Raw genomic sequence first — 24017 nt, forward strand, 5'->3', positions numbered from 1 at the left:
CGGGGCGCCGCTTACCCCCGGGGGACGCGTGACGGCCCGGGCCGCCTCCCTGCCGCGGGCGCGGGCGCGGCCCGCCGCGAGCCAGAGCCGGGCCTCCGGAGCGGCCGGGGCGCCCGCCTCCCGGGGCGGGTCGCGGGGGCCGCGGTGGGGCCCCGGGGGAGGCCGCGGCCCACGAGACCCGCCCCGCCCGCCCCGACGAGGATGGGGCCCGAGGGGCGCGCCCGCGGGCTGCGGTGCCCCGCACCCATCTTCGCGTAAACCGGATGTGTTTATACCCGAATCAGGGCTGGGGCCCCAGGACGACTTCCAGCCCCGGACCTCCGCGCCGCGCCTCGGCGTGGCCCGTCCAGACGCGCCCTTCCGCCGGAGCTGGTCCCGGGGGGCGGGGGGGGGAAATGCGGGGTGCAGCCGGCTTGCCCGGGGGTGGGGGGCTCGGGGGAATGCGGGGTGCAGCCGGCTTGCCCGGGGGTGGGGGGCTCGGGGGAATGCGGGGTGCAGCCGGCTTGCCCGGGGGTGGGGGGCTGGGGGGAATGCGGGGTGCAGCCGGCTTGCCCAGGGGTGGGGGGCTCGGGGGAATGCGGGGTGCAGCCGGCTTGCCCGGGGGTGGGGGGCTCGGGGGAATGCGGGGTGCAGCCGGCTTGCCCGGGGGTGGGGGGCTGGGGGGAATGCGGGGTGCAGCCGGCTTGCCCGGGGGTGGGGGGCTGGGGGGAATGCGGGGTGCAGCCGGCTTGCCCGGGGGTGGGGGGCTCGGGGGAATGCGGGGTGCAGCCGGCTTGTCCGGGGGGTGGGGAGGGCTGGGGGGAATGCGGGTGCAGCCGGCTTGCCCGGGGGTGGGGAGGGCGGGGGGGGAATGCGGGGTGCGGCCGGCTTGCCCGGGGGTAGTGAGGGGCTGGGGGAATGCGGGGTGCGGCCAGCTTGCGTGGGGGGAGCAGGCAGGGAATGCGGGGTGCAGCCTACTTGTCCGGGGGTGGGGGGCTGGGGAGAATGCGGGGTGCAGCTGGCTTGCCCGGGGGTGGGGGGCTGGGGTAATGCGGGGTGCAGCCGGCTTGCCCGGGGGTGGGGAGGGCTGGGGGGAATGTGGGGTGCAGCCGGCCTGCGTGGGGGTAGCGGGGGAATGCGGGGTGCAGCCGGCTTGTCCGGAGGTGGGGAGGGCTGGGGGGAATGCGGGGTGCGGCCGGCTTACCCAGGGGTGGGGGGCTGGGGGAATGCGGGGTGCAGCCGGCTTGCCCGGGGGTGGGGTCCCAGGGGGAATGCGGGGTGCAGCCAGCTTTTGGGGGGAGGGAGGGAGAGGGCACACTGGGCTGTGCAGGTAAGCCACTGCGCCCAGCTGTCAGTCACAGCTGGCACTGGACTGCTGCTGGCAACAGATCAACTTGTGACACAGCAGCCCCCGGAGCCCACAGAAAATAACAGCCCTTGTGTGACCCCGCAGGACCAACAACCTCACTCAAGGCTCCCCCAGGTCGTGGAAGGTGTCGGTGTCACAGAGCCCAGCTCTTAGCGTTCACGACACAAAACCTAGTGTCTCTGCACACTCTGCAGACCCCAGTAACAGCTTTAGGTGGAGGGGCCTGCAGTGCAGTGCTCCATCCGCCTGTCCAGCCCCACGCTGGTCAATGGACTTTGCGAAACCTCCCGCCTCCGCAGCAGCTACACCCACTCCCGCTCAGCTAAACATCAGCAATGCCCACACGAGTCCCCTCCCTCCTCCTCCTTGCTTGTCTTGGTAAGTCTTTCCACCCACCCCTGCACTGGAATTCCTGACACCTAAGGCCTCTAAGTAATAAAGTCTTACTTCCAACTTGTAGTCTTCCGATCACTGTGAGTTACAATCCCACCTTAATTACCCTAATTACAACACAGTCTAAACCATTTGATCTAAAATGAGCTAGAAGCAGGCCAGGTGGGCACAAGGGAAAGCTGGAAAGTGCCTGGAGGTGAAGCCGATGCGGTGTAGAGCGGTGGTTCTCACACCTCAGCTGGCCGAGGTGACACGCTTGATTTGTGACTGTGAGGCGGGTGGGATCTGTGCACACCCAAGTCTCCACTCTGCGGAAGCTGGGAGGGGTTCTCAGAGACGCCAGCCGATGTGTGCCTTGTCCCCATCCTTCCGGGTGGGTTGGGAAGGAGGGCTGGAGTTGCAGACCAAAGACTGCGCCATAGAGAAGAGCCTTGCTCTCTGGGAGACAGCTTAAACTAAAAACCATAGCATCCATGACACCATCCTATCCTCCAGCGCTCCAGCGCCCAGGACAAGATGCTGGGGATGAGCTGCCGCCCAGGCCAGAGAGGGCTTCCCTGTGCCCTGGTGTCCACAAGGACACGGGTCTCAGGTGAGACTGCCGGAGTGACCAGATAACACCTTGTCCCAGCCCAGAGCCTGTGCCTGAAAGGGGCATGATGAATGTTTATGCAGATCATGGTGTAACCTGGGAATGTCACAATGACCTGAGGGGCCTGGCCCCAGTGAAGGCCACAGGCCCCACACGCTTCCCTGTAGCCAAGCCAATCGGTGTCCCAGAGCAGAGACGGGCAAGGGTTGAAATTTAACCACTAGGCTCAGGGGCTTTTGGGAGAGCCTCAGAAAGACGGTGTACCCCAGACCACAGCTATCCTGGGCACAACCAGACCGTGGGACAGTAACCCTCTTGGTCACCAAAATGCTCAGGGCCTTGCGGCTGGGGAGGATGGCCGGCCAGCCCCCCAGGGCCCTCTCTCTGGCCAGGAGGATGTGCCAGTCTCCCCGAAGTCCTGCAACGAGACAGGGCCAGTGGCGTTCCCGGCATTCCTGTGCACGGGGAGACAGAAGTGGTGCTTGTAAGTAGACCTCCGAATTCCTCCCGCTGTGACTCCAGGCTTGTCAGGTTTTCGGGACCTTTTGAGACGAGAGCCGGTTGCCCACAGCTGCTTGGGTTCTCTGGTCCATCTGGTGTCTGGTGCCCCTGAGCGAGTCATTTAACCCCTGGTAACAGGTCTCCGTGACGGGGTTGGCAGGGGCAGGGGGGCAGTAAGCTCGCTGCCACCTCGGGCTGGGCCTTCCCCTTTCTTCCCCTGTAAGATGAGGGCGTGCGTTGTGTCCACGCCTGCTCAGTTCTCTTCTAACTCAGCACCCGCTACGTTGGGGGCTTTGGCAATAGGAAAGGCCTAGACACGCCCTGGCTAATGACATGGAGAACAGCTTGGCCAAACTACCCCACCGCCCCGGCTCGGTTCCCTCCAAAGACCCAGCAGCTCCTCCGGGCGCTCCCAGACCAGCATGCTGAGGAAGAATGCTGGGCCCCGCAGAGCCCGGGCCCCGCCCGGACCCGCCTGTGAGGTCCAAGCCAGCGTACAGAAAGGATCCTTCCTTCCTTGGCCTTCACTCTGGCACCCAGAGGTGCTGCCACGCGTAGCTCAGGGCACAGCCTCCCGACGCTTGCACACCCCCAGACACGAGTGTGTGGAGACCCGAGAGGAGGGGCTGTGCTGGAGCCGGGCACGGTGAGGCACACCTGTAAGCCCGTCACTTAGAAAGCCAGGGCAGAGGGCTCTGAGTTCGAGGCCAGCCTGGGGTGCACAGGTGTGCAGGGGCGGCCGGTCCTGTTCCTGCTGCCCGGCATCAACACCTTTCTCCCCGCACCTCCCTGGCCCTGAGGATGAGCGAGGCCACAGAGCGCCTAGATGGGGCTCTGGGCCCCCTCGCCGCGTAGCTGTGCGCCCGCTGGGAGGTGTCCTGACGGCTGCGATCCGAGTTTCCTCGTCCGTGCAGGGTGGTTGGCAGCAGCGCTGACCGTGGCACTCATTGGAGGATGAGACGAGGTGACTGCTTTACCCGTCAGCCGTCTGGGGGCCCCTCGCTGTATCCACATAGGAATTGTTGGTAGTCCGGGGCCCTTGCGTCCCCGGGGCCTCGGGGCTCCTCTCTGCAAGCCGGGCCGTAGAAGACACGTCCGTTGGGGGCCAGTAGCTCTGGGCTCTGAACGTGGCGGCTCCCGTGGCCAGCCGCAGGCGGTGCCTTCTGGGGCACAGCTCCTGGACGGCATCGGGTTAGCATGGCTCCCGCAGCACCCAGAGGCCCAGCTCTTGCCCCTCGGGCCGGGACGGTGGCTGGTGTCCCAGCACTCAGGTCTGGGGTGTCCGGGATCCTGGGCCTTAGGCGGGGCAGCTCCAGCGCCCTGCCCGGGTTTGGAACCCACGACCTGGACCTGTCCCCGTTGCGGGAGAGGCTCAGGCCAGCCCCGGCCCCGGCACACACCAGCTGTTATTTGGCCCTGGGCTGCCACACTGACGTCCCAGCCCTTCCTGAAGCATCACCCTGCTGGTGACCTGGGCTGGCACACCCCGCACTGGGAAGGGACGGGCACAGCAGGGGGTCCAGCGCCTGGAGAACGACGTGAGCGCCCACGGTACCCGTGGCTGTCTTCTGGCGTCCTATTCGTTGTTATTCTGCAGAGCATTTCCTGTAGGGGAAGGAAGTTTGCTGCTGACCATGGGAAGCGCTGGGGGCGTGGCTTTGGGAGGACAGAATGTTCCAGCGGCTCTGGTGAGGGCACAGTGAGCGAGGACGCCTCGCCCACACACTCCCCCGCCCCGCCCACAGGAGCCGAGGCGCAGGAAGCACTGTCATTATTCCGCGGTGGCTGGCCCCCAGCTGCACGGTCCTGAGCACTTGAATAGGTGCTTTCCGCTGACTCCCGGGCGGGTCTCCCGCCTGCGGCTGCAGCCAGGCTGGGCTAGGCTGGCCCAGGCCCGGGGCTGTGGATGCACCCAGGTCTCGGCCTCCTCGCCGTGCAAATGCACTTGAAGCCCCATCACTGCCCCTGATCGGCCGGAAGCAGCTGGAAGCCAGAGGCCGTGTGTGTGCGCGCGCGCGTGTGTGTGTATCAGTGTCCTTCATCATGGAGTCCCCAGAGGGGGGCAGTGCTGAGGAGGGGGCTTCTCTCTAGTCTCACACGTGTCAGGCCCTGGTGGCTCGCGCCTGTCATCCCAGCTACTCAGGAAGCTGAGATCCGAGGATCGTGGTTCAAAGCCGGCCTGGGCAGGAAAGTCCATGAGACGCTTATCTTCAATGAACTACTCAGAAAAAAACTGGAAGTGGCCCTGTGGCACAAGTGGTACAGTGCTAAGCCCTTGGGCACAGAGAGACTCAGGGACAGTGTCCATGCCTTGAGTTCAAGCCCCCCCGAACTGGCAAAATAACAAATCACATGAGGGTCAGGCCCCCACTGTCCTCTAGCAGCAGCTCTGCACACACATGTGAAGGGATTGCGAAAGAGGGTCCTGCCTGGTTTTGGGGACTTCCCCCTGAGACCTGCCTGGTGCACACAGCCAGTGCGTCGCTATTTGCGGTGGGTACCGTCAGGTGGCATCTCCCGCCCGGAGCCGTGGGCAGCCGCCTCTCGCGTGGTGGCGCACGCCAACTCCGCACAGATGTCTCCTTGTTGGTGGTCTCCTTTATTTACACCATCACAGCAGACAAAATCCTAAATAGCCACCTTTCTGAGACCGAGAGACGTACGCGTCCGCTTGCGTAGGGCCTCCGCGGGGGTCTGGGGCCCCCAGGTCTGGTCTAGGTGATCGTGCGTCTGCGGTAAGGTCGCGGGGCACACGGGGAGGCTGGGCTGCGGCGTAGGGGGCGGTGAGTCCTCCACGCTGCCCCTGGCCTCCACGCGGGGAGCACCGACGGGGGAGAGCAGCACTGCGGGGGGCCAGGAAGACACACGGACAGGCCCCCTCCCCCCCAGTGGCACTGTGGCGGATCCCGGCTCCCCTGTCACCCATCTGGGGAGGGAGCAAGCCTGGGCGGGCACGGCAGGAGGCAAATGCAGAGCCCTGCAGAGCCAGCTGCTCCCCCCACCCCCCACCCCCCTCCCTGCAAACTCAGCCCTCCGCTCCTGGGCTGGGCGGCTGCGTGGGAAGTGAGGAATCCGCTGGCTGGGTCCCAGGGCTCCATCCAGATGGAGATCCTGAGGAGCTGAGGAGAAGCTCTGGCAGGGCCGAGGCCGGGGACCGAGGTCTGCAGCCCAAGCCTTGCGAGCTGGGAGTCCACCGCTGCGGAAGCCAGAGGCGGGCCCCGGCCCCCAGCTGGGCTGGCTGCGCGGGGGCTCTCCTAGCCGGCGCCCCCCCGCGGCCCACATGCAGCCAAGCGGCGCCTGCCTTCCAGCAGCAGCCAGGAGCAGCAGGCAACCCAACGGCACGGCTCCCAGCTAGAGGGTGCAGTAGAAGGAGCACCCACGTTCCAGAACGTTCCGTACGGAAGGCATAGTAGACAGGAATGAAGCAGCTGGGCGGTGGGCCCAGGGCCCCCCACTGAGTCTACCCCCCCCCCCAGCCGGGTCCCGCAGGGCCCCTGTCCCATCCCTGCCACCTCCAGTCTGCGCCTCACCTGAGTCTCCCCTTTGTTCTCAGGGCACCCTTTCTGGACGGGCCCGGCCCCTGCCCCTGGGGGCACCCGGCAGTCTCCCATCGACATCCCCTCGGGAGACAGCGTCTACGACCCCCAGCTGCAGCCGCTCAGTGTCTCCTACCACCCGGCCTCCTGCCGCTATGTCTGGAACACCGGCTACTTCTTCCAGGTAGAGTACGACGACGCCGAGAGATCAGGTGAGCCGGGCCGGGGGCCGACGTCCTTCTCCGCTGTCGCGTGACCTTCCTGGAGCCGCAAGGGGCAGGGGGCAGGGGGCAGGGAGACGCACCTTGTGGGCACCGCCGTCCCTCAAGCCACAAGGAGAAGAAGGGGCCTTCCCTCCTGGCCGCCCACCCCAGGGCACGGTGAAGAAGAGCTGATAAAAGCTGCACGTCGTGGGCTGGGAAGGTGGCTCAGCGGGAGAGAGCTCGCCCAGCATGCCTGAAGCCCTGGGTTCGATTCCTCAGCACCACATACACAGTAAAAGCCAGAAGTGGCGCTGTGGCTCAAGTGGCAGAGTGCCAGCCTTGAGCAAAAGGAAGCCAGGGACGGTGCCCAGGCCCCGAGTCCAAGCTACTCAGGGAAGCCGAGATCTGAGGATCCTGGTTTAAAGCCAGTCTGCACAGGCAGGTCCATGAGACTCTCATCTCCAACCAACCACCAGAAAGCCTAAGTGGAGCTGTGGCTCAAGTGGTAGAGCTCTCGCCTTGAGCACAAAAGCTTAGGGACTGTGGCCAGGTCCTGAGTTCAAACCCCAGGACCAGCACACACACACACACACACACACACACACACACACACACACACACACACACGGCCGTGAGTGTCGCCGTGGCGGTCTGAGGGACGGCGGTCACGATTCCCGCATGCGCGGCGCCACTGCTCCGGCACAGCGAGCTCCAGCCGGGAAGAGGGTTGGTGCGCTCACCCTCGGCCTGCAGGCCACCGCCAGTCTTCTCCCCGCCTCACCGCCTCCTCCCAGGCCTCTGGTCTCATCTTTGCCCACCAGCCGTCGACAGGACAACCCGAGAAAGAGCCCCTCGCCGCGGCTGCAGCTGCAGACACCGCCGCCGCCGCGTCCCCCTACTGACCTCCGGTCTGGATTGAGCAGACCAAGTGGCCGCCAGTCTCTGGCCAGCCGGAGGCTGAGCTGCCCTGGATAGAGAGAAGAGCGCACGTGCTCCCATTCCCCAGAAGTGAGGCAGGAGCCGCAGAGCCGGCCCGGGGCGCTCCAGTGTTGTCGCCGTCCCGGTCCGTCGCCCCGAGCTGCCCCTGGCCCACCCTGGGCTCGGGTTCTCCAAGGCCCAAGGCTTTGCCAGCCTGCAGCAGCACAGCCCCAACGTCTGACTCACCCTCGCCCGACTTGGGTCGAAGGGCGGCGCCCTACCCTGCCACACACTGGAAGAATCACCCGGCTGTCTCTCTTGCCATATAAACGAGTTGGCCGATCCTCTGTGGCTCACGTCCACGCGGGTCAACCTGGCTTTACTTTATCCTCTGTTTTCCCAGTTTCCCTGCTCCATCTGCCCGGCTCCCTCCCTCGGTCCCCCTCCACCCGGGGGCTCCCAGCCCCTGCCACGCTTCCTGTCCTCTTCACTCTCTTCCACTGGGACTTGGGAGCAGAGATGGTTGGGAAAAGCAGCTGGAAGACGGGCAGGGCCTCGGGGTCTCGGCAAGGAAAGAAGAACCTGGAGACTCTCCCCAACCGTGAAGAAAAAGAAAACGGGGAGGAAGGAAAGGAAACGAAAGGAGGAAGGGAGGAGGAGGAGGAGACGGGAAGTGAGCAGAGAGGATGAGTGGCGCGGAAGCGATTCTGCACGAGAGAGGATGATCTGGGGCTCAGCTACGCCCACAGAGGAGTGTGCCAGGAACTACAAGCAAGGGTGAGCAAGGGGCCACGAGCTTCCGCTAGGCAGCGCGCGTGTGCAAGGGCTTCTCCGGGAGGCGAGGGGCGCGGGGAGACGGGCGGCTCCGAGGCCTGTGGGGAGCCGATGGGGCGCGGCAGTGCCCCGCACGGGGACAAGCCGCGGGGCTCCAGAGAACAGCGAGCCGTTCCTCGGGGGGACCGCAGAGAGGCGACCCTGGGGCCGCTGTGACCCCAGGTCGTCTCCCCGCTGCGGGTGGCACGCGAGGCTGGCTGACCTCTGACCCCTGTCTCCTCTTCTGAGCCAGTACCGGTGGTGCGGGGTGCCGGAGGAGTTGAGGGGCCTGCACGGGTTGGGGGGGGCACTGTGCGGTGAACGCGGACACCTGGCCGCCAGAAGAGCACGGAGGAGCAGAGCAGCTGCCGCCGGCCAGGCCAAGCCCGGCTTCCGTGACAGCGGGAGCGCCGACCCTTGCGGCACGTGGCCGACCTCCCGAAGGAGCAGAAGAAGGGAGGGTGGAGCCCGGCGGCAGCGTGGTGGCCCTCGTGCCTCTGAAGGCCGCGTGCGAGGCCAGCAGCGGACACGCCAGCTCCAAGCTTCCGACGTTAACGCGAAGGTGAGGTCACGCTAGCTCATAAGTAGAGGCCACCGTGGCCTCCGCGCCTCTGAGGGACAATGGACCGAGACACCCAGAACCCAGCGGCACGGGCCGTTGTCCGGTGCAGAATCAGCCCCCGCACAGACAGCAGGAGTTCAATGGGCCTTTGCTCCTAGCGGAGGCGGCTCAGCCGGCAGACGAGAGCGTCGAGGTTACGGATTCCTGTCGGGGATCTTTGGTTACAGATCAGAGAGACAGACTCCAGTCCGAAGCACATAAAACAGGTGCCCAAGCACGCGTGGGGCCCTGGCCTCGGGCCTTGGGACACGGAGACAGGCAAGAACACAACAGCAAGAGTCCTTTCACCATCTCGCTGAGCACTGTGCCATCCGGGGGCAGAGCCGCGCCTGCAGGGAGCCCCAAAGGCCCCGCGAGGGAACTGGACGCCCCGAGAGACCAGACGGCTCCAGGAAGCGCAGCCGCTCGCAACACAGCGCCGCAGCCGCGTCCTGGGCCAGCACCGCCCGCAGCCCGGTCCAACGGCAAGCCCGTGATTGACGTGAAGGAACACAGCCTGGACACGCCCATCCGGGGCAGTTGTTTTCACCACGAAGACACAGAGTAGCCATCCCGTGCCCTAGTCTGGCACAGCTGGGTGTCACTTCATGAGGGGACATGCTCTAAGAGGAGTGTTGTCCGGCGATTCATCATTGTGCAGACACCAACGTGGTTTCCTATAGCCAGGATGCTATCAGGTGGTTTTAGCTCCCAGCCGGGGCCATACCTATAGTCGGATGTTGGCCAAAGTTGAGCCCGTGGCTCTGCACATTTGTTCCAGTGGAAAGCAGGTTCGGTGGGGCAGAGTCTTTGCTGCCACCGTGAATTCCCTGCCAAGGGCTGGGGAGCTCACAGGTGACCCGATGTGGTGCGGCTGGAGGTGGCGGTAGGAGGACCACGGGAACCATCTGAGCTCCCAGTGCCCGCCCGCCCTCCACCCTCGGGCCTCTCAAGCCAGAGCCCTTTCTGAGCCCCACTCCCTGACAATGCAGAGCTGGCCCAGTCAGTCAGCACCCTGAGGATGTGGAGTAAATGGGTTATCAGTCCTCGGGCCAGAGCCCTTTTGTTCTACTTGGGCACAAATCACGAGTAGATAAGGAGTAGCTCTTTCAGTGTTGGCAAACCGGGGCCCTCGAGGGCCAAAGACTTAGGGGCTGGGCAGGCAGGGGCTTGTAGCTCCCTGTCCTGAAAACTAGAGCCAAAGTTCCAGGCTTTTGAGGCCAGAGATCGATGGCTTTACACGCTTAGGTTACAGCGTGCTGCTCTAGTCTCACTGCTGGTGGCCGGGCGTTTGTTAGCAGTGTAATCCTGGCTTGGCAGTGGTGGGCATCGGCTGGCGTTACGGCCTACCTTGGAGCTGACTTTGGAAACAGAGCCAAGGGAGATGAAGAATCACATGGCTGATGACCTTGCGTGATCTTGTGTGTATGTCCTTTTTGGTTGTGTGCATACAAGTCCTAGGGCTTGAACTCGGGGCCTAGGCACTGTCCCTGAACTTTTTTGCCCAAGGATAGCGCTCTACCTCTTAAGCCACAGCTCCACTTACAGCTTTTTAGTGGTTAAGGGCAGGAAAGAGTCTCCTGGCTTCAAACCACGATCCTCAGCTCTCAGCTTCCTGAGTAGCTAGGAATGAGCCACCGGTGCTTGGTGGGTTGCTGAAGGCTAGAACACTCCAAACCCAAGGCCTTCCTTACCTGGCCATCACTGGTGCTGGCCCAGTAGGGCCCAGGGTAGAAGAAGGCACGACTGGGACTGGGGATATGGCCTAGTGGTAAAGTGCTTGCCTTGTATACATGAAGCCCTGCCTGGGTTAGATTCCTCAGCACCACATATACAGAAAATGGCCAGAAGTGGCGCTGTGGCTCAAGTGGCAGAGTGCTAGCCTTGAGCAAGAAGAAGCCAGGGACAGTGCTCAGGCCCTGAGTTCAAGCCCCAGGACTGGCAAAAATAGAAGAAGAAGAAGAAGAGGAGGAGGAGGAGGAGGAGGAGGAGGAGGAGGAAGGCGGTGCGACTGGGCCTGCATTGTTCTGGTTCCCCCCCACACACACTGTTTACGCGTGGGGCACGTGACAGGCAATCAGGGAAAGTCGGTTTAGTGAATGAATAATTTGTCATCTTTTACGTTCCCACAGCTGGCTAAGGCCACTGTCTCTATGTGCGAGTCCTGTCGCGAGAGAAATGGGGGTTGTTTCAGACAAGGGTGGATCTCTGCTCTGATGGTCCCGAAGACTCAATAGTCACAGTGACACCAGGCATCTGAATAACAAATGGCCGCCACTGCAGAGCTCTTGGCAGGTGCCAGGGACTGGCTCTGGACGCTCTTGGTAAACAGTGCCGTGTTTTATCTGTGCCTTGCTCCCATGAGATATGATGTGTCATTATCCTTGAAAGGATGTCAGGTCTGAGAGGCAGAGAGAGAAAATAACCCACGCAAGGCCTCACTGCACGAAGCCGGGGCTTGAGCTCAGGTGCACCTGGCTTTCAAAGCAGAGGCAGCAGGAGACAGACCTGCAGTCCACACAGGAGGCAGGGTTCTGGGGGGACCCCCACCCTGCTGGCCTCCAGCTGTGGCTCTTCCTTGCCGGGACAGAGTTACAAAGACCTTCTGGGAAAGGAGGCCCCCGTGCTCTGCTGCCCACAGTGTGGACACCAGGTACTTCCAGAGGCACCGGGAACAGGCCCGAAGCAGCCTAGCCTTTCTACAAGAGCGTGTGACTGGCCGTCCTGACCAGCGGGGAACACCTCAAAACTTAGCATCTCTTAGGCTAATTTTAAGCCTTGAAACTGTGGTGCCTGCCAAAAAGCTGCTCATCCTAGAGCCACTGTCGGTGGCTGCTCTGTGACTGGGCCTGTTCTGACAGTAGAGACAATATTATCTGAGAGCAGACAGCACAGCCTGGGGTGGGCTTGGCCAACAGCCGCTGTTTTATCTGGGGGCTCCGGCTCTGGCTGCCGCCACGACCCCGTCGTATGTCCGTGAGTGTCGTTACCTCTGCCGCGCCTGCTTGGCAAGGGATGGTGGATGAGAACACCAGGCGATAGACGGCCGTACCACGTGTGACAAACTGCCACGGACAGCCCAGGGGGACTGGCTAGCTGAGAACTTCCTTCTCGTGAGTTGGGCCAGCCCCTCTTGTAATTAGAGGAAGGTACCTTAACACTGTATTATGTGGGAAATCAATTCAAGTTATTTTCTAAGTCTCCATACATAAAACCTTAAATCCGGTCCCTAACGGCACTGGCGAGAAGAATAGCAGCATGTGGCCTGAACTTGGCTACCATGGCTGAAGGGCTAGAGGGCCCAGCAGGCGGGGGCTTGCCACAAAACGTAGCTTTGAATAAACGTGCTGGCTAGCTTGCTGGCAGGCTCACCCGGGGGCTGCTCTGGCCGAGTCTGGGGGGACACGTCCCCCTTCCAGCCCCTTCCCGTGCCGGAAGACAAAGGCCTTGCCTGCTCACGCAGCCGCCCAGAAAGCCCAGCACCCATCTCGCCCTTGCTTCTGTTTGCACACGCGGCAGTATGGGGGGGGAGGGGTTGTGAGCTCTCTGGGTGCCCAGCGTGTCCGCTGCAAAACAAGCCAGGCCCTGTTCTGCACCCATGCCCGTGTGCCCGGGTCCGCGTGGGAGGGGGCGCCCTTCCTGCGAGGCGGGAGGAGGAGGGGCAGCCTGGTGGCCGGCGCGGCACGTCTCAGAACCTGGCCGTGTCGACGCGTGCCTGCTGCGCGCAGTGTGCACGCCGGTGGCGTAGCGGGTGGCGTAGGACGAGAGCCGGAGAAGGAATCCCGGAAACCCTCTTAGGAGTCGCAGACTCTCCCGAGTGCCGGGAGAGGGTCCTTACCGCCACCTAGCGGCGGCACTCCGCCGCTGCCCCCGTCCCCGCAATTCCTGGGGTCCCCCCAGGGCACGGCCAGGCTCTGAGCTGGGCCTGGCCGGAGGTGGCCAGAGCAGACGAGACCCCGCCTCTCCCGCGCCACCTTGCAGCGGGTCCCTTAAAAGTGCGACGGTGCGGCTGTGCCTTGGGCGGTGGAGCAGGCGCCGGGCCGCGGCCCACCCCGCGGGTGACGGGTCTCACGCCCCCTTTGCAGGCATCAGTGGCGGGCCCTTGGAAAACCACTACCGACTAAAGCAGTTCCACTTCCACTGGGGCGCCGGGGACGAGCGGGGCTCGGAGCACGCGGTGGACGGCCACGTGTTCCCCGCAGAGGTTCGTAGATGCCAGGGGCCCGGAGCCCCCACGCCGTGATGGGTGGGGTCCCCTGGGACCCGGGACTCACCCTGCCCAAAGCCAACTGCACAGCAGCACCTGACCTCTTAATCACACTGCCCACGGGGGGACGCTGGAGCCGGCTTGGGCCAGTTTACCCTGTCACACCCTCACCACCCCCACCCCCGTCCACCTGTGACCCCCTCCACCCGCTGCCCACTAAGTTTGCATGTGCACGGTGGCTGTGTTTGTTCCTGCCATGGAAGTGACACTGTGGTTGGCGCAGAGCTCGAGTCCAGCCAAGCCCTGAGGGAAGCCCCTCCGTCCCCAGGCACCGAAGGCCACCTCCGAGGCCCCCGCAGGCAGTCCCCTCCGTCCCCAGGCACCGAAGGCCACCTCCGAGGCCCCCGCAGACAGTCCCCTCCGTCCCCAGGCACCGAAGGCCACCTCCGAGGCCCCCGCAGACAGTCCCCTCCGTCCCCAGGCACTGAAGGCCACCTCCGAGGCCCCCACAGACAGTCCCCTCCGTCCCCAGGCACCGAAGGCCACCTCCGAGGCCCCCGCAGGCAGTCCCCTCCGTCCCCAGGCACCGAAGGCCACCTCCGAGGCCCCCACAGACAGTCCCCTCCGTCCCCAGGCACCGAAGGCCACCTCCGAGGCCCCCGCAGACAGTCCCCTGCGGGCACGGTCAGTAGAGGGGAGGCAGCCCCTCCCCACCCGGACACGGACCCTCCACGTCCGCAGCTTTGCCCTCTGTGGACAGGCACTGTGGCCAGCCACCGAGCAAGGCCGCCGTGGTCGACTGGGACACTCGGGGCCCCCAAGTCGTGTTCCATCTGCGTAAAACCCACGTGCGTCCTCCAGCAAGCTCTCCCTCCAGACGACGTGTAATGCCCGGCACAATGTACACGCCACATAGTCGCCGCGTTCCATTACTGAGAGAACAACGGCAAGGAAACAATCTGCACCTGTTCAGTACTGGCACAACCATTTCTTCCAGTATTTTCCATGTGCACTTGGCCTTGGGTAGGGAGGGCCATCAGACAGGAGACAGACCCAGGCCTCTTCTAGAGGAAGCCCCCACACCCTTACCAGAAACCGAGTTCACCCAGGGCCCGTGCTCCACAGTCCTGCCCCCTGGCCCCGGGGGGTGGGGGTGACTTTCTCCCACTCCCTCGGGAAAGCCAGAGGGGTGGAAAGTCCACTCGGGCTGAGGCCAGGGTCAGGGCAGCCGCAGGAAGGGACGCAGTGCTGGGAATAGACCGCCACTAAAATCGTGCTCATCACTGAGAACCCCGCGTGTCCCCTGGTGATCCACGCCCGGCCCAGCGGGGAAACTGCCCGCGTCCACCTCAGGAACGCAGCGCGGGCCTTCCCGTCTGTGGTCCCAGGCCCGGGCACCCTGAGGGCCCCTGGGGGCCACGCGGCCACATTCGCCTCCTAGAAACGCCCACGCAGAAAACGGAGCGATAGACTCAAGTTCTCTTTCTACTGTGTTTCAGCTGCATTTAGTTCACTGGAATTCCGTAAAATACGCAAATTACAAGGAAGCTGTGCTGGGGGAGAACGGCCTGGCTGTGATCGGTGTGTTTTTAAAGGTAACGGCTTGCTGGGCATGGCTCTCCTACAAAGGAAGGGTTCTGCTGGCCGGGGGTGCTGGCCCCCGGCCCGCCGCCTCCCCCGCTGACGCTCCCATCTGTGCCGTGCAGCTCGGGGCCCCGCATCAGGCCCTGCAGAAACTGGTGGACATCTTGCCAGAGATAAAGCACAAGGTGAGCGACGCATCTAAAACTAGGCCTTGCTCGATGAGCAGACTTGCTGCGCGCAAAGGCTGCCTTGCAAGGAAATGCAGTCATCTAGTAAAATGAACTTTGGAGAAAGCATGAAGCTCCAGTTCTGGAGACAGAACGCCAAGGGGCCAACTCCAGGGGTGCCCGGACTCCAGGGGCGCTTCCGGCTGGATTTGGGACGTGACTCTTGGACACTCAGCCTCTGACTTCAAGGGTCATTTACTGCACTTCCCAGGGCCTCTTTCCCTTCAGATGAAGATAAGTGGGTTGGGCTGCCCCGAGGTCTCCCTAAATCCGGCCATGTAGACAGCATTGTGAAGAAGGGACACATCTAGTGGACACTGCTGGCTTTATTGGTTACTTCGTACTTTTCTTTAGGTAGATTTTCTTTTTAAAATCGTAAGCCTGGTCCCAAGCAATGGCATCCTCTTCCTTCCTTTCTTTCTTTCCTTCTTTCTTTTTCTCTTTTTTTCTTCCTTCCTTCCTTCCTTTCTTCCTTCCTCCCTCCCTCCTTCTCCTTCCTTCCCTCCTTCCTTCCTTCCTTTCTTCTTTCTTCCTTTTTGACCTGGGGCTTGAAATCAGGGCTGGGGTCCATCTCTGAGTTTTTGTGCTCAAGGCTAGCCACTTGAGCCACAGCTCCACTCCCAGCTTTTTGTTGCTTACTTGGAAATAAGAGTCCCGCCAGATTTGTCTGCCCAGGCTGGCTTTGAACCTCGGTCCTCAGCTCTCGGCCTCCCGAGTAGCTAGGACTGCAGGCGTGAGCCACTGGCACCCAGCAGACGGCGTTTATGTTCAGGCATCGACACTGAAGTGCGTGCCTGCTAGCATTTGGGAGTTGGCCAGTGCACCCCTTTGGGGAGGGACCGCATCAGGGTCACCCCTGCCCAAGGGGAGCACCTTGTCCAGGGGTGAGGGAGACCTGCCCGCTGCCCAGCCGTCCAGTGGCACAGCTGGGCTCACCCTGCGACCACCTTGGCATTAAAGGGACACTCAGGAGGGTGGCAAGGGCGACCGCGTCACCTCCCTCCGGGACAAGCCCAGAGGGAACCTGGAAGGAGACGTGGAAGTTCCACAGCCGCGGAGTTTATTTGTTCCCGAGCACACAAAGGGATCCCAGGTGGGCGAGGAGGGGCATCTGATGTGCGGAGACAATGGTGAGAGCCCGCGGCTCCGAGGGGAGGCGGCGCCCAGCCCTTCCTCGCCCGCCCGCCGGCCCCTTTGATCTGTGCAGTGTGTTCTCTTGATGTTGACCTCCCGGCCGCCCCCTGGGACCCGGAGATGGCCCCCACTGTTCTGTCCCCAGCTCCGGAGCACCTCGAGGCCGGGGTGCTGAGTGCCGGGGCTGCATCCCCTTCCTCCGTGGCCCGCAGCCAGAATCGACCTGGGGCCCGCTGCCCGCCCTGGGGGGGGGGGGACGCGGTCTGCTCCCCTCCCCGCCTGGGAGCCTCTGGAGCGGCTCCCCCTCCAGCCCACAGTTTCCCGAGCAGAGGGCAGACGTGGGGGTCGGAGTGAGACGTAGAAGAAGCATCACTAGGGGTGCTGGGGCCACCGCCCGGGCCACCGCTCTGAACCCCAGTCCCGAGCTTGTGGCGTTGAGCCAGTGAATCCGCCTCCGGGAGCCTCCATTCCCCATCCGTGAAGTAGATGTGTCAGCCGGGGACCTGCGGGGTCGTTCTTATCAGGACGCAATGGGACCCCGGTGGTCCTGGTCCTCAGTGAGCTGCTGACACCCGGGGGCCTGGCACCAGCGTGGCGTGGAGGGGGGAGAGGCTCACGCACCCCCGAGCGCCCCACGGCGGTGAGCCCCGAGCGCCAGCTCCAGTGCCACGAGAAGCAAGTCTTTTAAACCAATTGCCCCGTGACCCACGCGCCCACTCAGGTGCGTCACGAGAGATCCGAACGCGGCTCCCACAGCGCAGGGCCGTGCGGCCGCCGCGCTCTCCACCGTGGCCCAGTGCCCGCCGAGGGGCGAGTGCGCACCCAGCACCCGGCCGCGCAGGAGGACGCCAGCGCCGTGAGAAGGAAGGGCATGGGGACGGGGGCCCCGGGGACGGGGGCCCCGGGGACGGGGGCCCTGGGGACGGGGGCCCCGGGGGATGCGACCAGCGCGCAGGGTCTCCCTCCCACAAGGCGCTCGGCTCCCAGCGATGGGGTCGGAAAGCAGAAGGCAGCTCTGAGGATGAGAATGTTCCGGAAATGACGACAACCACACAACAAGGCTGATGGCCTTACCCCGGCGCTCGCACTTAAAAATGGTGAACGTGGTTACCTTGACATGAACCATATCCTATCACAGTAGAAATGGCACTGTGTCTACCACCAGGTATACAGAGAGGAAAGACTTCAGAGGAAGAATACAGGCTGGGGCTATTGTTCACACGGAAGAGTCCTTGCCCGTGTGAGGCCCTGGTTTCAAACCCCGGTGCCACACGCACGCACGCACGCACGCGTGTGCACACGCACCCACGGAGGTGGAACTGCGTATAGAGGGCTCGCGTTTTCTGGCAGCGGGGGCCACGGGCCCACTCCCTGACCACACACCTGTTCCACGCGGGCTGAGAGGCCCACCCCTCCCCCCTCCCCCCGCCCCCCGCACGCGGCCCTGACCACCCCGTGGCTCTCCCTCTCAGGACACCTGGTCGGCCGTGGGCCCCTTCGACCCCTCATGCCTGCTGCCCGCGTGCCGGGACTACTGGACCTACCCGGGCTCCCTCACCACCCCGCCGCTGGCCGAGTCCGTCACCTGGATCATTCAGAAGCAGCCCGTCGAGGTGGCCCCCAGCCAGGTCAGGGGGCTTCGGGGCTGGCGGGCCACGGGGGGGTCCCCCACATGGACAGTCCCACCGGGATGCCACGACGGGCGTGCACCGTTCACCCCTGGTGCACCTTGAGCGTTCCCGTATATCTCCCGGGACTCCATTGGCTGGGGAGGCGGCCGGGGCCTGGTCCGCTGCCCTCGTGCTGGGGTGGGGACGCCCCCCGGGGTGGGGGTGATGACGCGCCCGGCGTGCCCCCTGCACTCCAGGCCGCGGGGTCCTGAGCACCCTGAGGACTCGCGGCCGGAGAGTCCGCGAGGGTCCCCGGCTGTGTGGGGACGAGGCACCGGAAAAGTCCAGAGGTGACAGCTGGGCCTGTGACCCTAGCTGCGGAGGTGGAGGCGGGGGGGGGGCGTGCCGTGAGGCCCGCGGGGCCCAGGGTCCTCAGGCCCCGTCCCTTGCCGTGGCTGGCGGCCGGGCACAGGGCTGCGCCTCTTCCTCCAGCCGACGCTCCATGCCCGCGCTCTGTTGTAGCTGTCGGCCTTCCGGAAGCTCCTGTTCTCCGCAGAAGGCGAGGAGGAGGCGGTGATGGCCGACAATTACCGCCCGCTGCAGCCCCTGCGCAGCCGGCAGGTCCGCTCGTCCTTCCGGGCCACTGAGCGGGCCGGGAGAAGGGACTGAGGGGGCTCGCTTCCCAGCGGGCGCCATTAAACCGCGGAAGGAAAGCACGCGTCGGCCAGCGCCTCCCACGCACGCCACGCAGCCACGCAAGGCCGCCACGGGGCGTCAGAGCCCCCTCAGCCCGGACCCTCACCCTGAGCCTCTCCCCGCGCAGCCCTGCTCCCCTTCTCCACACAGGGTGGCGGGGGTCTTCCCCGCCCCCTCCCAGGCCACGCCAGAGATCCCGGGTGACACAGAGGTGGGCCGCGAGCCCCGTGTGCCCGGTGGGCCGCGCCCTCTGTCCTCCCCCTCCGCCCTCACTCTCCTCCCCACACGGTCCCCGCTAGAGAGATTTCCAAGCCCCCCCGTGGACAGCACCTGAGCCCGGCGCTGCGCCTCACCTCTGTCATCTCCTGTGTGACGTACCACCCAGCATGGAGTGCTCGTTCACAGTTGGCCCCCCAGAATGTCAGCTCCGCAGGGCAGAGCCCGTCCACCCCGCGGCGGCCCGGGCTGCGTCCCCACGGCGACGGCACAGCCTGGCTTGCGGCAGGACCTGGGGAGACGCTATAACACGAAGGAAGCCGGCAGCCTGGCCCTGTGAGCTTCCGCCCCATCGGAGGGCTGGGCCCTCCCAATAGACACGGAGAGGCATCACGAAGCAGAGGGGCATGGCGCTGAGGCTCTGCCTACCCAGTCACAGAAGCCAACACAGTCCTCTCACCTCGGCCCAGCTGCGTTTCTTTTCTCTATAATTATTTGCTTGGGGGGAAAACACATTTGGTCAAGCTGTGTACCAGAGGCTCAAATTTGTAATCCCGGTTTCTCAGGAGGCTGAGATCTGAGGATTGAAGTTCAAAGCCAGGTTGGGCAAGAAAATCAGTGAGACTTTATCTCCAGTGAAGGGGCAAAAGCCAGGAGTGGAGGTTTGGCTCAACTAGGAGAACACTGGCCTTAAGCAAAAAAGCTCAGGGACGGTGCCAAGGGTCTGAATTCAAGCCCTAGGACTGGCATGTGTGAGTGTGTACACACACACACTCCCAATCAATATAGTATTTTTACTCTTATAGGATGAAAATGTTTTCCCTCTGGTAGAGATGAAATTCTATGAGCAACCTAATTGTGTTATCTTGGAACACTGCCTCACAGTCAGATAAACAACGAGAAACAGCATAGAAAAATAAGCAAACGTGCTGTGTCTCTCAAGGTACCGTGAGGAACCGCGTTTCTTTGTGGGAGATAAAGAATAAACACGACTCTGATCCATAAATAGCCTCTCAAATCAAAGCGGGCCAGCGCGTTTGCTTTGGCAGGGCTTCCCTCCTCCCCGGCCCCAGCGCCGGCGGCGACCACAGAGCCCGCCTCCTCCGCTCCGGCCTCACGTCTTCTTCTTTTAATGTCAAGTCGCCTCACCGGTTCCCTATGGCTTTTGATCGCATTTGTGGAAATAGCTCCCGGAACCACCAAGTCTTATTTTCATTCTTAAAAATTACACGCGGTGTGAATAAAAGGTACCATAGCAAAGATCTTCAGCTACTGTTTTTAACCAGACATGGAGAGAAAAAAAAAAAAATACAGAAAATGGGGCTGGGAATGTGGCCTAGTGGTAGAGTGCTCGCCTCCCATACATGAAGCCCTGGGTTCGATTCCTCAGCACCACATGTACAGAAAACGGCCAGAAGTGGCGCTGTGGCTCAAGAGGTAGAGTGCTAGCCTTGAGCAAAAGAAGCCAGGGACAGTGCTCAGGCCCTGAGTCCAAGGCCCAGGACTGGCAATAATAATAGTAATAATAATAATAATACAGAAAACGATTACATTGTGGAGGGTGGTCCACGTTTTCACGTTCACCCCCAAAGTGCTCCTCCGTCCTCTGGACCTAGGCTTTGCCCCCTCCAAGGCTCCGCTCTGCAGAGGCTCACCCCGCGATGCAGCCTGACCTGAGACGCACCTCTAAGACACACCGAGAGGAGTGAAATCACACCACCTGATGGTTACGCCCACCCCCCGGAGGTTCCAACCACCTTTCTGTACACACACAGGCAATTATTTTGAGCTAGCTTGAAACCACTTAAACAGAAATCTTCCTGAAGCCCTCCAAATAGAGAACCAAGGTGGAAACGACCGCCTGCCGGGCACGGCCTGGCTCCAGGCCGCTTCATCTCACCCACCTCCGCCCCCCGGGCTCCCCCAGCTGTGGCTCTTCCGCCCCGGCCTGTGATCTCGGGGCTTGGAGGAAGGACAGCAGCTGGGCCCTGGGGGAGATCCTGCCAGGGAGCGGTGGGCTCTCTTGTGCTGTGGGAGAAAGTAGGGCTGGGGGCCCGATCTGGGCGGAACCTTCTCCATGGGCCGGGGGCTCCCACAGGGACCTGGGGCCGAGGACGGAAGAGCGGGGTGTCAGCAGGAGGAGGACGGCACCTCGGCGGGCTGAAACGTCGCGTGCGACGGCGAGAGGAGCCTGGGGAGTCACCTTCTGCCTCTCTTCGTTGGTTTGGGGGTGCTCCCCTGGGTCTGTGTTCTCATTTGTCCCTCCTTGGGGGTGGGGGGCACTGGGACCCCGGGGCCTGACCGATTCCCAGGAAGTGGATCAGGTCTGGGCACATGGCGACAAAGCCTGGAAGAAGCCCAGGGGAGAAGACATGGACTGCAGCCCTCAAAGCGACGCACCCGCACGCACGCGTGCACACTCAATAAACAAACACAGAAGAGGCTCCGGAGCCGCCGGAGGGTGGGAGGACGGGGCCCCCACGGGAGGGAGCCCCACCTCACTATTGTCCTGGGGAATTTCTGGCCCCACGTTTGAAGTTCAAGGCTTCCTCCCTTTGCTTTTATGTTATTTTCTCGTTTTGTAAGAATACAAATGTGTGAGAACCGTCGTCGCTCGTTCCTGGCAAACGTGGTGGCTCCCCTCCCCCCCCACGAACGCCCAGCACCTCACAGTGACGGGCGAGAACCGAGTTCCGAGTTCCACCGGGCCGCCCGCCCGCCTGCGGCCCCAGCATGCGCGGCCCCCACCCCGCGCCCCTCGGCCCTCGCCCGGCAGGTGCTCTTCCACCCACCCAAGTACCGACGGGAGTCACAGAGCATAAAACGAGAATGCCGGCCAACAGAGCCAGCCTCGGGGGGCCCTGCGGGTCAGTGGGTCCTGCTGACCAGACCCCAAGTTATAGCCTCTTCCAGCTCTTCTCCTTGTGCTCGGCCTCCTGGGCCACACCGGGCCAGTGTTCTTTGCCATCTCGTTTAGCCTCTTCCCTTCCTCCCAGCCGCCCTCTCCCTGGTCCCAAACCCATCTTCCCTGAGTGGGAAAAGATTTCTTGGCTTGTTGTTTTTTTTTTGTTTTTTTGCCAGTCCTGGGGCTTGAACTCAGGTCCCTGGCTTCTCTTTGCTCAAGGCTAGCACTCTGCCACTTGAGCCACAGCGCCACTTCTGGCCTTTTCTATATATGTGGTGCTGGGGAAATCGAACCCAGGGCTTCATGTATACGAGGCAAGCACTCTTGCCACTAGGCCACATTCCCAGCCTTGTTGTTGGTTCTTGAGACACTCTGTGGTTTCCTTCCTGAGCCCCTGGTCTGAGCGGGGGGGGGGGGGGAGTTAGGGTGGGGGGAGGGGAGGAGATGTGCGTGGCCCCTCCGCCATCTGCCCTCCTTGGCCCCTCTTCTGCCTCCCATCCTCTTCCCGAGCAGGGAGCACGGAGCAGCAGCAGCAGTGGGAACAGCTCACCGCCCCCCCCCCAGCCCTCACAGCAGGAGGCCTTGGGGAGGGTGGAGAGCAGCATCAGCCATGACATTTTCCAAAGTCAAGAGCTGAACCCCGAGCTACAAACAAGTCTCTAAGTGAGCCCGGCGCTGTGGCTCACGCCTGTAGTCCCCGCTACTCGGGAGGCTGGGACCTGAGAGTCGCAGTTCCATGGCCAGCCTGGCTAGGAAAGCCCAAGAGTCTTATGGACGTCTGTTTCTGAACTTGGAAGTTATGTTTAAGAAATGTGAAGCCTGCAGATCCCTTTTCCTGGATTCCGGAAAATCAGAGAGGGCCGCTCTACCCACACGTGCTCCAGTGCAAACAGGGATCAAACAGACATCAAACAGCGGCGGGGTGGGCCTCCATGTCAGAAGGACGTGCAGGTCACAGAATCTTTTGTTTGCTTTATTTCATAACTATGCACGCAACTGCATTCCAGTTTGCCACCCAACAGCTGTTTGTGGAGCACTCAGGGCACCCGGTGAGAACAGAGGGACAGACGGAGGGCCCCTTCCTGCCCCACCCGGCCCCTGGAGGCCTGAGCACCCACCATGCCGCCGGGCTGAGGCCGAGTCAGGCCGTCTCTGTCCTCGTCACCACGAGCCCCCTCTGGAGTCCTCAGGGGCCGTCCCCCGAGGACACGGAGTCACGCTGCCCCGGCGTGGCCTCGTGTTCACTGCAGGCACCCACAGCGGCCACATCCCGAGGTCCTGGACGGGGTCTTCCACATGCCACTGAGGCAACAACTCCACCCCTAGCAGTGGGCGGTGGGACCCAGCGCCAGAGCCTGATTCACTTTGCCCAGGTGAGGAAACCACACTGGGGATGGGGGCTCTAAAAGCCCACCCTCCAGCTTGCCCATCGTGGCCTTTGGGGTGACACACCCCCCCAGACACTTTCACGGAAGGACCAATGTGTCTAACATCCGGGGATAGTTAACCAAGGCCAGAGACAAGCAGGGCCCTTCACACCCCAGACCTCAGGCCACGAGGGGCGGGGCTTCCCTGAGAGGCCGCCACCCACCACTGCAGGGGGGGGGGGTGGGAGGTGCAGGAAGGGACGGGGTGCACAGCAGAGATGGATGCGCTTCCAGGGGCCACTGACCAGGACAGAGCTCCATCCACAGACACCAGAGGCCACGCACACACCGTGTCCACCAGAGCCCAGGAGGCTTTGCCCACCGGTGACCATTCCCACGCACAGACACGCCAAGTATGGTCTGGGTGTCAGCTCAACTTCACCCTCCTGAGAGGGACAACCAGGCTGTAGTCGGGGGCAAAGCTGGGGGCAAAGCTGAGGGCCTTGATGACCTGCACAGAGGCTGAAAACAAAGGCAAAATGATTTTTTTTAACCTATTTAGACTCAAGTAAAACAATGTATCCACTGATGACCTCTAACTGTTATGTGTGGGTTTTCTCTTGGGTGGTGGATACTGTTTCTGCCTCCTACCCACAGGAAATTCAGGAAACTTTGGACCTTCTAGAGCCTCTGCAAGAAAGACGGGTTAGTTCCACCAAGGGGTGAAGGCACGAAGCCTGCCAGGGGCCAGAGGCCATGAGTTGGTGGAACCTGGGTGGTGGACACGGTGGCTGGGATGGAGGCCTCACCTGGACCTACCTGGGGCTCCGCCATCAACAGGGACCACCGAAGGGACTGCGGGCCTAGCCCAATGGCGCCTGGACCTGGGCTTTGAGACACACGAGCACCAGGCTGCAGGGCAGGAAAGAGCAAGCAAGGAGCGGGGCTGTGCGGTGCCCCTCCACAGGAAGGGCCACGGGCGGTGTGGAAAGCTCCTCACGGGAACAGGCAGAGCCGGGCCCGCGCGGGCAGGCGGGGACAGGCCCCAGCTCGAGGCCTGCCAAGCAGATCATTTCCTGGGCAAAGGAAACCATCCAAAAGGAGGACAAAGGTCTGCGATGGCAAGGAGGTTGCAGCCAGCTCTGTTTTGCTGAATGGTGAGCACT

The 24017-nt window shown here is 63.0% G+C and overlaps 1 protein-coding gene across 1 annotated transcript; it reads left to right on the plus strand.

The window, feature by feature from the left end:
• Positions 1-1981: 1981 nt before the first annotated feature.
• Ca5a (carbonic anhydrase 5A) lies at positions 1982-18386 on the plus strand. Its single transcript, XM_048354985.1, has 7 exons — positions 1982-2817; positions 6388-6582; positions 12991-13109; positions 14612-14707; positions 14819-14881; positions 17530-17685; positions 18190-18386. The coding sequence occupies exons 1-7, from the start codon at positions 2661-2663 to the stop codon at positions 18334-18336; spliced, it is 933 nt and encodes a 310-aa protein (XP_048210942.1). The 5' UTR covers positions 1982-2660; the 3' UTR covers positions 18337-18386.
• The last annotated feature ends 5631 nt before the right edge of the window (positions 18387-24017 follow it).

The sequence above is a fragment of the Perognathus longimembris genome, chromosome 10 (genome assembly GCF_023159225.1).
Source record: "Perognathus longimembris pacificus isolate PPM17 chromosome 10, ASM2315922v1, whole genome shotgun sequence".
Classification (NCBI taxonomy): Eukaryota; Metazoa; Chordata; class Mammalia; order Rodentia; family Heteromyidae; genus Perognathus; species Perognathus longimembris.